Source organism: Eucalyptus grandis, chromosome 4, assembly GCF_016545825.1.
Source record: "Eucalyptus grandis isolate ANBG69807.140 chromosome 4, ASM1654582v1, whole genome shotgun sequence".
Taxonomy (NCBI): Eukaryota; Viridiplantae; Streptophyta; class Magnoliopsida; order Myrtales; family Myrtaceae; genus Eucalyptus; species Eucalyptus grandis.
Genome location: NC_052615.1, coordinates 18,836,922 through 18,850,616, shown reverse-complemented (window position 1 = coordinate 18,850,616; position 13,695 = coordinate 18,836,922). Strand labels below are relative to the sequence as shown.

The 13,695-nt window shown below is 41.7% G+C and overlaps 2 protein-coding genes across 2 annotated transcripts; one reads left to right on the top strand and one right to left on the bottom strand.

The window, feature by feature from the left end:
* Positions 1-2,817: 2,817 nt before the first annotated feature.
* LOC104441466 (transmembrane emp24 domain-containing protein p24beta2) lies at positions 2,818-4,828 on the top strand. Its single transcript, XM_010054622.3, is given in 6 exon segments — positions 2,818-3,073; positions 3,441-3,627; positions 3,729-3,836; positions 4,402-4,464; positions 4,467-4,496; positions 4,499-4,828. Coding segments are annotated over 6 exon segments (480 nt in total). The 5' UTR covers positions 2,818-3,016; the 3' UTR covers positions 4,534-4,828.
* A 725-nt stretch (positions 4,829-5,553) lies between these two features.
* Positions 5,554-7,797, bottom strand: LOC104441465 (protein NOI4-like). The gene is made up of 4 exons (XM_039311730.1): positions 7,713-7,797; positions 7,490-7,585; positions 6,448-6,630; positions 5,554-5,967 (listed from the first exon to the last, which is right to left on the bottom strand). The coding sequence occupies exons 2-4, from the start codon at positions 7,544-7,546 to the stop codon at positions 5,926-5,928; spliced, it is 282 nt and encodes a 93-aa protein (XP_039167664.1). The 5' UTR covers positions 7,547-7,585; positions 7,713-7,797; the 3' UTR covers positions 5,554-5,925.
* Positions 7,798-13,695: the final 5,898 nt, after the last annotated feature.

Genomic DNA, 13,695 nt, shown 5'->3' with positions numbered 1-13,695 from the left:
TATGGACAAATATTTAAGACTTCTCCAATCCAAAATTTTGAATTTAGTGAGACACTTCAACTTTCCAATAGAGCCATCAATTATCCGCAACTTGGAACAATCTTCGAAAGCAAGCCTCTCTAAATAAGGGGATCTAGAGAAGTCTAGTGTTATGGTTATTTTATCACAACATGTAAGAGAAAGAACCTTTAATTTTCTTGCCATCTATAAAAAAGAATGTAACATTCAATGTATGAACAATTAGATATTACTTTCAAATAGAATAGAATAGAGATAAGCGTATTACATACCCGGATGGGTCCTTTGATCTCGAGCCATCTAAGTAAAAATCATCTAAGTATTCAAGAACAACCACGTTCTTTACGTACAAATTAGTCCATTCATTTTTTCTTGGAGGACAATTCCAAAACAACCATCTTAATTTAATAAGATGATTCTCTAAGTTGCCAACAAAGATTCCTTTACTTAACTTGAGGAACCTTAGATGTTCAAACCTACCAATCTCTTTACTTTGAACAATGACATTATGGAAATCTCGTGCATTTATATCAAGATATAGGGCTTGAACATTCTTTTTTATCTACATACAAGAACGGGATATGAGTGATATCAGTTTTCTATTTCGTAGAGGTAAACTATCATAAAGAGAAAAGAAGAAAAGAAAACAAGAAGAAGATGGAGAACCCTAAGTCAGTGGAGAGGTATTATTGTTAGAAACTACCAGTTCCTCTAGAATTGCTTTACCTCCTTTGTCTTTATTGCATCAAGGGCCTCCTTGTAAATCCATATTCTACTATGCTCTCTAGGATTCATTGGATTTTCCATATGAACAATATTCCTACCAAGATCTCTGAGTTGATCGTGTATCCAAAACTTATTGTTCTGCAAAATCTTTACCAAAGACAAGCTAATGAGGTGATCAACTTTAGTATGTGGGCAAAACTCACAATCTTCCCACGTGTAAATTGCATCCATCTTATCCTGACCAATGAAAAAGCATGCAATATTGAGGAAAAATTGTTGTTGCTGGCATCATAGTTGATCTTTAACTTTTCAAAAACATTCTTGGGATGTCCTTTTCTCAACTGGTCCAATGTCTCTTTCCATTGTTTTGTCGTTTTTTGGTAGCAAAGGAACAAGCCAATTACTTCTAGAGTCAATGGAAGTCTCCCTATAGCTAATACAATTTCCCTTGAAAGATTATTGTAATCATTTGGAGGAGAGACATCATCAAATGCATGCCTGCTGAAAAGCTCAAGCGCATTATTGGTATTCATCACCTTCATTTCATAATCCAAAAATTTGATAGTTTGGTGTATTGATATCCTTATTTCTAGTTGTAATCAATATTCTAGATCTTGGATGCAAATTTCTCTCTTCAACTAATTTCTCTACTTGTTCTCTATTATCAACATCAACAAGTACAATGAGGACTTCCTTATTGCAAAGTATGTTTCCAACCCTCTTCATTCCATAATCAATTTCGTCAATGCACCTTTGTTTACACATAAAATTTGGTGACCCATTTAGTCATTTATCGCATTAAAAATTACAGATTAATTTTAACCCCTAAATATATATTTATATATTAGTTAATTAATTAATTGTATAACATATGATTTTAGGTGCATTTATTCTTAATTTGCATTTACATTGGGTCGGTGATAAATGAGTACAAATTGATGGTTCAGAATTTTAATTTGATAAGTTGGGCTAAGCAGAAGAAAACAAATTAGCCCAAACCTGTATAAAAAACATATATTGCGTTCGGAAAAGAAATTTTTGTGGATATGAATTTATAAAAAATTAAAACCCTAATCCATGACCTATATAAAGAAAAATGCGTAGGGTTTTAGGGGCCACATATTGATACATATGGCCATACAAGAGGGGAGTCTCTTTAGAGAGAAAATTGGCAAAGCGTTCGAAGGTTTTGTTCAAGGGGGGCTTTTCTTGGTTTTTCTTGTTCCTTGAAAATCGACACAAAGGAATAAGTAAAAAGCAAAGCTTTTTGTGAGGAAAAGCCAAAGTCTGCAGAAAGTGAAAAGTATACAGTGCAGGGAGACGTGAGAAGAGGAGAAAATATTAGGTACGTTATATGCTCCAGCGTGTCAAACAAGAAGGCACTCGCAGCGCGACACGTGTCCTTGTGTCAGGCGCCATTTTGAAAAATTTCAGACGGGAGACTGAGGGTTTTTCTTTCTTCGCGCCTCTCTCACCTCTGCAGATCCTCTCTCCCCGTTCTCCTCTCTCTCCTCTCTGTCTCTCTCCCCTCCGCCTCTGTTGGTTGCTTCCATCGCCCCCCACGCCGACGCCGAAGCCGACGCCGACGCCGCCGACGCTCCTCCGCCTCCCTCTCGCGACGTCCGCTCTGCTCTCTCTCTCTCTCCCCCTCCGCGAAGTCGTGCTTCTCTTCCAGCGAAACGCGACACCGATGGACCTCCACCTCCGCCTCCGCCGGTTGCCTCCGTCGCCCTCGACTCTGACGCCGACGCAGCCTCCGCCTCCTCCCTTGAACCCTACTCTGATGCCGACGCCCCTCCACCGGTTGCCTCCATCGGCGTCGGAGTCCGTCGCCCCGACTCCTCCACCTCCGCCTACGCGCCCGACGCCAACGCGTCGAACCACGATGGCGAAAATGGAGGAGAGAGAAACGACGAGCTCGACGGCGCTGGCGACGGCGACGAAGCAGTAGACGGAGACGAAGAAGCAAAAGCGCGCGCGCTCGGGGTTCTGGACATGGCTCGTCGCGTCGGTCGCGTTCCGGCTCGCCCTCGTCTACCTCCCCACGAACCTCCTCCTGTCCACCCGCCCGAGGTCGCCACCCCTCTCACCAGCATTCGCCGCCGTAACGCCGCCTCTCTTCACTCCGTCGATCGATTCCCGATCCCCGATCCCCCGCCCCCTCCTCCCTTTAAATCTTGGAGGTTCATTTTCTGATACGATTTCTGGTTTTTCTTGTTTGTGCCGCCTGCAGTTGGCAAAGGCTGGTTGAAGTAGTAAGCGATGTCTCCCTATGCAGGTTCGGCTCCGTTCGATCTCTGTAGAAAGGAAGCTGCTTGTTTGCTTACTGGTGTGTCGCTGTTCCATGCTTTGATCCCTTCCACAGATTCCATGTATCACGAAATCTTGTTAACCTACAGGAATTACTGTACTCACATGTATTTCTTTTTGTAAAGGATGCTGATTATCTTCCTAAAGGAAATTCTTCATTGAATTTTGTTATCCTTTGGCAGCCTAGATGGCTCGACTAGATCTCGCATATGCATATTTGGTTTTCCTTTTTCATGTTTTTCATGTTTGTCGGGACATGATTAAGATTGATATCATATATTGATTATTACATCCCTCGATTCTGCCAATAGTTCTCTTATTGATCTTTAATCCTATGATAATGACCTAGATAACTGTATGTACTTTGCAACTTTTGAAATTATCAGATGAAAGGACCTTCTGGTGAACAGATTCAAGATTTTCACGACAAGATCAGTGAGAAATTTGAGTTTGTGGCTCACCATAAGGGTGTTCATCGGTTCTGCTTTACTAACAAGTCTCCTTATCATGAAACCATCGACTTTGATGTGCACGTTGGCCATTTTACATTCTATGATCAGCACGCAGAGGACGGTGGGACTCTGCCTTTTTTCTGTTTTCTTGTCTCTTGAACTGACGAACTTTACAGAATATACTGCGTGTCTCTTTTTTATCTGCTGTGAATGTATCTGCAGAGCATTTCAACCCCTTGTTGGAACAGATAGGGAAGCTGGAGGAGGCTCTCTACAACATTCAGTTTGAGCAGCATTGGCTGGAGGCTGAGACTGAACGTCAAGCAATTGGTAAGATATTTTATGTCAAGTCCTCTTGCTAATTATCGCGGTGGATTCCAACCCTGTTTCATCTCTGATGGAAATAACTTTCCTATTTAATGCTGAGTGGACCACTATAGCTTGCTTTGACTCCTGTTATCTCCTAAATCTCAAAGGTTCTCACAACCTCTGTTCTTAAAAGACCTTCAGAAGTAGATGTCTCACAAGACAAGTTAAAAGCTATTTCTAGAGCCTTTGACAAGCTCCTTTTATCCATCTGATTGACGTAACTAATCGGTTATATTGTTTATGATCCTGAAAATAGTAAAACCTTCCTAACTTGGCAGCAGCTGAAAAGGCGGACTTAGAAAACAAAGCAGGCAACAAAAAGAAGATGCGTGCTTGGTGTACTGGGTTTCAAATGGTCATGGGTTTTGTTTACTTGTGTTATCTGCTAGATGTTTTGAAGTGTGTCTGATCTCCACACGAAATGGAATGGGGATGACCTTGCTAAGTAAATATTGTGTTCACTAACAGACGATACATAGATATTGGGTTAAATGAATACTCATTCTATGATGATTTGTGATCGCAGTGAACGACGCAATGAGCAGGAGGGCAGTCCATAAGGCTTTCTTCGAGTCAGCAGCACTTATTGGGCGAGTGTTCTCCAAGTTTACCTGCTCCGCCGCCTTTTGAGAGGAAGCTTGGTTTCTCTCGAGTTTAACATTGATACTGTCAGATGACGCTAAAGTAATTAGAGATTTTTGTTAGCAACGCCAGTCTTCGGTTCTTTCTTTAAATATCCATAGAGACATGTGTAGACAAGGAAACTGTTTACTTTGTGAAAAGGTCATATGATAGATGACCTTGAGGTGAAAAAACAGAATGCGTCAGGCCATGAAGAAAAATTGGGCATTCTACTAGGTTCCATCGTTAAGTTCATGGCAATTACAACTTCTTCCTAACTAGAGTGAAGCTCAAATCAAATTGAAGCAAAGAGAAGGAAAAGATGTGAGGAAGAGAGCTTTGTTTTATTTTGTTGTTTGGTAAGTAGGACAGCCATAGCTCCACAGTTTTGGAATTGCATTTACTGGGATCGGAACCTTGGTCTTATTCTTGAGGTCTTTGGCGGTGATTGTGTAACAGAAGTAGCTTCCGCACCATTAGTAGGGGGGATATTAGAGCCATGTCATTCACATCAGTCGCGGGAAAAAGGAAGAGGAAAAAGCGGAACGTCGATTGATCCTACCAATTTGTGGAATTTTATGGACTACATCAATGATGTATGAATGTGTGGAGTTAATCGACTACATCAATGATCTATGGAAAAAGAGGCCATAGATAAAGCTGGTTCATGACCGCAATCGTCGTTTCACATGCACGAAATTTTGCAAACTCATGTTCTTTGAGGAACGCACGACATCAGAGACATTTTTGTTACTTCCATTGTTGATATAAGACTAACCTTTCCTAAAACAAAGAAGGGCAAGATTGTGCCTTTCTCCTTATGAGATCAGGATTACCAATATTCGAAATTGCCATTTGAACAATCCCTACGCAGAAGATTCGTGGAGATGACCTTTCCCATGTCTAAGGGAGTTGACACCTTAATTCCTATAAAGAGAAATGACAAACGCAAATGGCTATGACTCACGCTGTTCCCCCAACCAGAAACATCCGTTAGCGTGATTGATGACAGAGGAAAGGGTCACAAGCTCGTATCTATAATGTCTTCAACGATGGATAACAATAAATTAAACCAGATTGAAAGTAGGCGTAGACATTTCACAGACAGATCCAATTCACAAATACAGAAAGAAGACAATTAATAAATTAACAATAGAACTAAGCAGAGGAAGAGAGAGAGAGAGAGAGAGAGAGAGAGAGAGAGAGAGAGATAGGCAGAGACAGAGAAGCATACTGATGATAGATTATAGTAAGCATGACGCGTCATTATTTTACTCATCTCCACAAACCCCACATTTACACCACGAGCTATTCCTGCAATAATAACAATGGCTCTAAACTGTTTGTATCTTCTTCAAGTGAACATTCTGGGGCTGCTTTAGCCTAACAACGCGCGTCTCTTTTGGAAGCTCCTCGCCAAAGAACCTAGTCAAGATTCTGCTGGGCTCTGAATGCAGCAAAACCATTTCTTCTGCGTGCAACAAAGAATTCACAGTAAGAGAGCGAAGCAGCAAAGGTTGGGAGAATGAAAACAAAATAAATAAATAAATAAATAAATAAAATCTACAGCAGCTGACTTGTTCACAGACAATTGCGTCCAACTCAAATTCAATTCCTGCTTGCACTATAAAGGATAATAGCATCTTTCGGATGGTCATTTTGAATGATTCAAATACTAACGAGCAAGTAGTGCCCAACCTGCTTAGTTTTTATGACACCGTCAAATCAATTTCTTTTACCCTATCTGCAAGTTTGAGAGTTCTATTTTCCATTTCTACATTTTCATCAAGACTAGCATAGCATATAAGAAAGTTTAAATTTAATTATTAGACAGGTTAACTACTACATAACTGGAACCTTAATAGATTATCGTAGAACAAATGACTGCAATAATTAATGCATCCTACATAAATAAAACAGTTTGTTCCCAGGCTTCTAAGAAACAACTTACCGTTGGAGGTTTGCTCGGATCAACAGAGTGTTTGACTTGAGGGTTGGCCTTTGACGGAGATTTGGGCTTGCCACCCGTCTTTTTTTCATACCTTGCCTTGTTAAAGATGACAGTAAACCCCTCCGCTGAAGCTGGGTCATTCACATCCCATTCACCAAACTTTGGCAATGGCTGACCCCTTTCCTGTTGGAACAAGAAACAGATTGTTGAATGCACAAAATCTCCACCTCACTTCAGTCTCCACATGAAACATAAATATGGGACTATGGACTAAATAAGGTGCACAATGAAACTTGCCAAGATAACAATTATAAGCAGAACAACTTCTTATTTTCTTAGACCACACGGTGTATATGTTAAAACATCATCTAGAATACAGAGGAGCTCTTTCTTGAATTAGACAAATGAAGAAATAGCTATATTAAATAAGCTGCACAGTGCGACGATAAGAATGTTCACAATCAATGATGAAACCAACAGCACCATAACCTGGATCTGAAAGAAGTTAAGATGCCCTTAAGCAGTAGCAATTCTGATTCCAAGAAAAAGCAATATGAGTACCTCTCTATAATTAAGAAAAAAAAATAATGATCATTCGATCGAATAATCTCCAGGGTCCATTCACTGCTTCAACGATTCACATACATGGCAGGTTGCTTTAATCCCTTAGAGAAACTGGATAGCATGCAAGTATAAAGTTTCCTTTTTTAGAAAGCTATAATCAGATATGATCCTCAGAAATGATCCTCAGTCCTATCACATAAATAGGTAGAGGAGTTTGTTTCACCATTCAGGCTTGCCGTGAATGGCGACCCAGATTCAGAATAGACCAGATCATCCTAATTTCTCGGAGGAAAAAAGGTTGAAGCAGTCAAAAAACCATAACTCAAGTGCTTCCTCCGTTCAAACTAATCAATCATCTCCCAAAAAATCTACTTCCTCACCCAGATTTTTCCAAAGTGAAAATGCTGAAAAAACGAGATTTCGAGGAGGGGAAGAAAATTGAAGATGGGAGGGATCAAAGCATGGAACAGCGACACACCAGTAAGCAAACAAGCAGCTTCCTTTCTACAGAGATCAAACGGAGCCGAACCTGCATAGGGAGACATCGCTTACTGCTTCAATCAGCCTTTGCCAACTGCAGACGACACAAACAAGAAAAACCAGAAATCGTATCAGAAAATGAACCTCCAAGATTTAAAGGGAGGAGGGGCGGGGATCGGGGATCGGGAATTGATCGACGGAGCGAAGAGAGGCGGCGTTACGGCGGCGAATGCTGGTGAGAGGGGTGGCGACCTCGGGGCGGGTGGACAGCGGAGGTTCCGGGGAGGTAGACGAGGGCGAGCCGGACGCGACCGGCGCGCGACGAGCCATGTCCGGAACCCCGAGCGTGCGCTTCGCTTCTTCGTCTCCGTCTCTTTGCTTCGTCGCCGTCGCCGTCGCCGTCGAGCTCGTTGTTTCTCTCTCCTCCATTTTCGCCGCCGTGGTTCGACGCGTTGGCGTCGGGCGCGTAGGCGGAGGCGGAGGAGTCGGGGGCGACGGACTTCGGCGCGAAGGAGGCAACCGGTGGAGGGGCGTCGGCGTCGAGTAGGGTTGGGAGGAGGCGGAGGCTGCGTCGGCGTCGGAGTTGAGGGCGACGGAGGCAACCAGCGGAGGCGGAGGTGGAGGTCCGTCGGCGTCGCGTTTCGCTGGAAGAGAGGCACGACCGCGGAGGGGGAGAGAGAGAGAGCGAGCGGACGTCGCGAGAGGGAGGCGGAGGAGCGTCGGCGGCGTCGGCGTGGGGGCGATGGAAGCAACCAGCGAGGCGGAGGGGAGAGAGACAGGAGAGAGGAGAGAGAGGAGAATGGGAGAGAGACGATCTGCGAGAGGTGAAAGAGGCGCGAAGAAAGAAAAACCCTCGGTCTCCCGTCCGAAATTTTTTTCAAAATGGCGCGACACAAGGACACGTGTCGCGGCTGCGGCATCTTCTTGTTTGACACATTTGGAGCATAAGACGTACTCAATATTTTCTCGTGAGAAGAGAGTGAAGGAGACGTGACAACCCGCAGAAACAAGAGAAAAAAAGAAAAGAAAAGGAGCTGCCGTTCATGCGTTCCCCCCTAGCCGCTCGAGGTCTGCTGTGCCGGTCGCCGCGTAGTGTCGTCCGAGAGTCACCGCCCTGCTTGTGTCCGCCGGCCATCGCCGTTTCTCCTGCTCCGCCACTGCCTGATCTGCCGTTGCCTCGCCGACGCTGCGCTCACCGTCCGCGAGCCCATCCGCTCTGCGCACCTCGCCCGATCCCACGAGTTCGCGCCGCGCCCGCCGCCCCGCCGGACGCCGCATCGCGCTCCGCAAATCCCGAGTCCCCTCTTCCGCGCCTCCGTCTCGCTACCCCGCGTTGGCTGCCGCTGCCCAGATCTGCCCGCCGCACAACCCCGACGCTAGCCTCCTCCTTCGATCGACGCAGCAGCAGCCCCCGCTCTCCGAGTGACGCCCGCAGTGCTCGGAGCTTCCCAGTGGCGCCGCTGCAGCACTCGCGCCCGACGCCCCTCCGTTCGCCCGAGTCGACCTCGCACCGCACCACCGCGACCTCCCGTTCCGTCCGTCTGCAGCCCTCCGTCCGTGCCGAGCGACGCCCACAACAGCCCTCCGTCGATTCGGTTCCCTGCGCAGCTCCCTCGCTTGGGACCACCGCCGCAACAGCAGCCACCTCCGCGCCAGCAACACCCGCGACGCTCCCTCGCCGGTGCCCAGAACGCGGCAGCTCCGCCGCGACGCCCTTGCTCCATGGGTCCACGGTCCCCGGTTGCTGCCCCTCGACCGCGACCAGCTGCGGTTGCTACATCCGCCAGCTGCCGCCCCTTTCCGAGCTGCTCCGCCCGTTCGTGCCGCGGTCCACCCTCGCCGGAGCTCCGACGACCATCCCTCACTCCGGCCGGCGACCAGCCCGCCTTGGCAACCCACCATGAGCAGCCAAGCCCTATTTTGAAAAATAAAAAACAAGGGGAAAATCAATTTAGGTAGTTCTTTTTTTATTTACTTTACTTTATTTTATATTTATTATTTTATTTTACTTTTTTTTAGTAGAAATATTTCTAGATGTAAGGTTGAGATTTCCCGACATGAAATTGTCTTTGAAATTTGGGATTGATGAGACCAATTTTCGCGCCCGAAATCCGACTCGCATCGCTTGAAAAATTGCCAATCTATCTCATTGAGATTTGCAATTTATTTAAAGTTGGCTAATTTGATCTAATGCGCGAAATATAGTTCGTCAATTTTTTGAATATCAATCTTATCTTGCTCGATTTGCCGTTAATATATATACCAAATAGCATAACATTCCATTCATATTGGCCAAAAGGGATTGTAAAGGCTGTCTTGTATTTATCCTTTTCACTGACCTGTATTAAACAATTTTTTTTTTATTGGGTATAGGATATCTTATCCACCTAAGGGCTATATTAAGAGATTTATAATTAGTAACTAACTCATAAATACAAGCTAACCCCTTTGTGGTATCAGAGCTAGTGGGAAGGTATAGATAGTCTTTGTAAGAACATACATATAGATCGAGAGCCATTCGTTGGCATCCTTCTTGTTTCTACAGAGTGGTCCAGGTCGTAAGTCCCTGAGTGGCTGTTAGACCGTTGGTTTAGTTCTGTAACGAACTGAAGAATGAATAGTTTCGATCTTAAGTATGAGCTTACATAGAAGATTTACATCTTCCTCTAGTTCTCTATCACAAATGGACTCAGATCCAAGTCTTATACATAGAGAAGAAGTAAGAATAGAAGATTTCAACGAATCTATAGAAAATTGGGAAATTCCTAAAATACAGCTTAAGGAAATTTATAAACAATCAAAATTGAAATTTTTCAAAAAATTAGACTATGTCATAACCACTGAAGAAAGAGATGTTCATCTTTCTAATTCCTATGAAAAAATACATCTTTTAAATAAAGAGTCCATCCAAAAGCATAAACAAAAATACAATTACATTCATATAGGACTAGTCTAAGTAGGAATTAAACCTCTTACCAAAGAAGGTCCTAATACGTCAATTCTCTTAGTTTTACGAGATTCACGTCTCTTAAACTATGATGAATCCATCCTTGGTACAGTAGAGACAAGTCTCTGCGAAGGACCAATACATTTTGATTGTTATCCCAATTTCTCAGTTTCTTTTAAGGATAAAAATATTCTTAAAGCTCTCACACTCCAAATCAAAACCCATAATTACAAAGTAGCAGATGGATCCATTCCTCTAGCTCTTGTCTATAAAATCCATTATACAGCCATGTCCTTCGCCTTTGGAGAAAATGCTTTTAAACATAGCCCTAGAGGAGAAACACTTCTCCTCCAAACTGACATTTCTAGAGCAAATACAACCATTCTTAGATCCATTAATTGGAACCAAGTCACTTTACCAGAACAATGGGAATTAGAAAACCAAATTCCTCAACAAATTGTTCAAAATACTAGTTCGACCAATGTCATCCAACATCCAGAAGGAAGGGTGACCATTAGATTTCCTAGATCTTTTGATTCAAGATCTAGTCCTTCTTTTCATACATCTTATACAAGGTCGATAGATCTTAATCCGAATCTTCTGCCTATAATCACCATCCCTCCAAGTACGCATAGAGACACTCCTCCTCCTAGTATGCATAGAGACACTCCCACACGCGATACAACACCCTTACCTCCTTCCACAAGTAGAAGTAATCATGAGACACCTCTTGAACCGGAAATTAGTGGTTTAGCTAATAGATCAGGGATTTCTAGGCTAGTTTACCAACAAAACTAGCCTGAACCAGTCCTAGAAAATACAGACTCTTCTCATCATTCTCCCACTTATTCGCAAATGATAGATGCCGAGCTTAATGTTTTAGAAAAACATTTTGAACCAAACAAGGCTTTCCTTAATAAAGAATTTAATTCTGAAAACAACAGAAAAATTAGAGAATGGTTCTTCAAAACCTTTGCTAATAAAGCAAAAGATATCAAACAAAAATATTACGACTACATATATGAATATGAAGTCCATATATTTTTCTTTGACTGTTTCGAAGAACAATTCCTCGAACCAAAAGAAATAATTGTTTTAGATCATCATTATAAGTTGAAACTTGATAATGGTGAAACCATAGATTCTAATCATCCCCCTCTTATGAGAATAAAAATATAACATGGAGAAAGCGAGGTTACAGCTACTTCTTTTAGGCTTCTAGATCAAGGAGACTCTCTTTATACTCACAAAGTCATTGAACAAAACAATTACACCAATCAACATTTGGCAACCATAGAAAACAGTTGAATAGAATAAAATCCACCATCCAGAATCCTACCCAACTCATCACACCACAAGTTGATACTTTCAAAAAACCCATGTTTAAAGCTTTTGAATTTCCAAAAAATCTTAGCCCAGAGTTTGCCAAAGCAATAGAACAAAAGAAAAAACTCTTAGGAAAATCAAAACTTGAGCCTGCCCCTATATTAAATACTCTTAAATTCCAAGGACTAATTATTAAAGACACCCCAGACCAACCTACTATCAATACCTTGACCAAACACTCTGGTGATTCTGATAATGAATCAGTCACTTACATTAATAGACTCAATTGGAAACAACCTCAGAAACTTTATTATAGTAGAGCGACTCCACCAGACATTGCCCATGAAGAATCATCACAGAAAATACATAATAAATACTCTCCTAACGCCATTTATGAATGGAATATAGATGGTGTTGCAGAAAGCAATATCATGAATATTTTAAATAACATGGTAATGCTTGCCAATGCCTACAAAACTTAGCAAGATGTTTCTGATTATGCTGTTGCTAATCTTTTAGTAGCTGGATTTACTGGACAACTAAATGGTTGGTGGGATAATTATTTGACTGATGAACAAAAAATATAAATTTTAACTACGTATAAAATCGACGACTTTGGTCAACGCATGGATGATGATCAAGGACATCTCATCCAAGATGTGGTGAATACTATTATCTATTCCATTTCACAACACTTCATAGGAGACCCTTCACATATTAGAGATAGGAACCAAGATCTCTTATACAATATGCGTTGCAAATCCTTAGGGAGATTTAGAGAATATAAAGAACTCTTCCTTCAAAGGGTTCTTATTAGACCTGATTGCAATTAACCCTTTTGGAAAGAAAAATTCTTAGCAGATTTACCCCAAATTATAGGTGACTAAGTTAGAGATAGAATTAGAGAAGAATACAATGGCCAAATACCTTATGATCTTCTTTCTTATGGAGAAATAGTCTCTTATGTTTATAGACAAGGAACACAAATGTGTAATACTATCAAATTACAAAGACAACTCAAGGAAGAACAATCTCTCACCAATAGAAGTCTAGGAGATTTTTGTGTTCAATACGACCTCTCTTATAATGAAAAAACAAAACCAAAATGTAAGGGAACTTGTCCTACTACAAAAGAAACGAAGAAACATCACAACAAACCTCCATCACATAAGAATAAACAAAGACACCAGAATAACCAAAATAGACCTCATACTGATAGAAATTTTTTTAAAGACATTAAATGCTATTCTTGTGGTAGAAAATGTCATGTTTCAAAATATTGTAGGATTAACAAAAAATTAAATGAACTCTCTCTTGATGACAATACTCTTAACCAGTTAAACAACATCTTCATAGAAAATGGTGATACTTCTTCTGATGAACTTCTTGAGGAAGAAGGTCTTCAGATTAATGAAATAGATTCCTCTTCTGACTCTGATTATGAAGACGCCTCTCCAGAAAAACCCGTCCCTGAAATAAACATGTTAACAAAAGAAGAAAAATTTCTCCTTAGCATTGCTGATAAGATCACTAACCCAGAAGTCAAGAAAGAATACCTAGATAGACTACACTCTTCCTTGAATATTACCTCCAAACCCAATACTTCCTACAGTTTAAAAGACATTTTGAATAGAAACAAAAAACCTCAGTCCAGACCCATCAATATAAATGACCTCCAAAATGAAATAAAACAACAAAAATTAGAAATTCAAGCCTTAAAAGCAACACATTTAGAAATGAAACAAGAGACTTTCGACATAAAATCTCTTGTCATAAAAGGAAAGACAAAATTAGAAGACCAAAACAAAATCACAAATACATCGATACTCGGACTTGACCTTTCTTATGTTATTAACATAAATAACATCTAGAAAATGGATAATAAATATTATGATAAAAATCAATAATGAGTTTATTATTGAAACAACAAC

Excerpts from the sequence above, each read along its gene's own strand:
- LOC104441465 (XM_039311730.1), bottom strand. The coding sequence starts at position 7,546 with ATGCAGGTTCGGCTCCGTTTGATCTCTGTAGAAAGGAAGCTGCTTGTT. Across the intron at positions 6,631-7,489 it reads AGCTGCTTGTTTGCTTACTG|GAAAGGGGTCAGCCATTGCC; the intron begins GTGTGTCGCTGT and ends TTGTTCCAACAG. Across the intron at positions 5,968-6,447 it reads ATCCGAGCAAACCTCCAACG|AAGAAATGGTTTTGCTGCAT; the intron begins GTAAGTTGTTTC and ends TGTTGCACGCAG.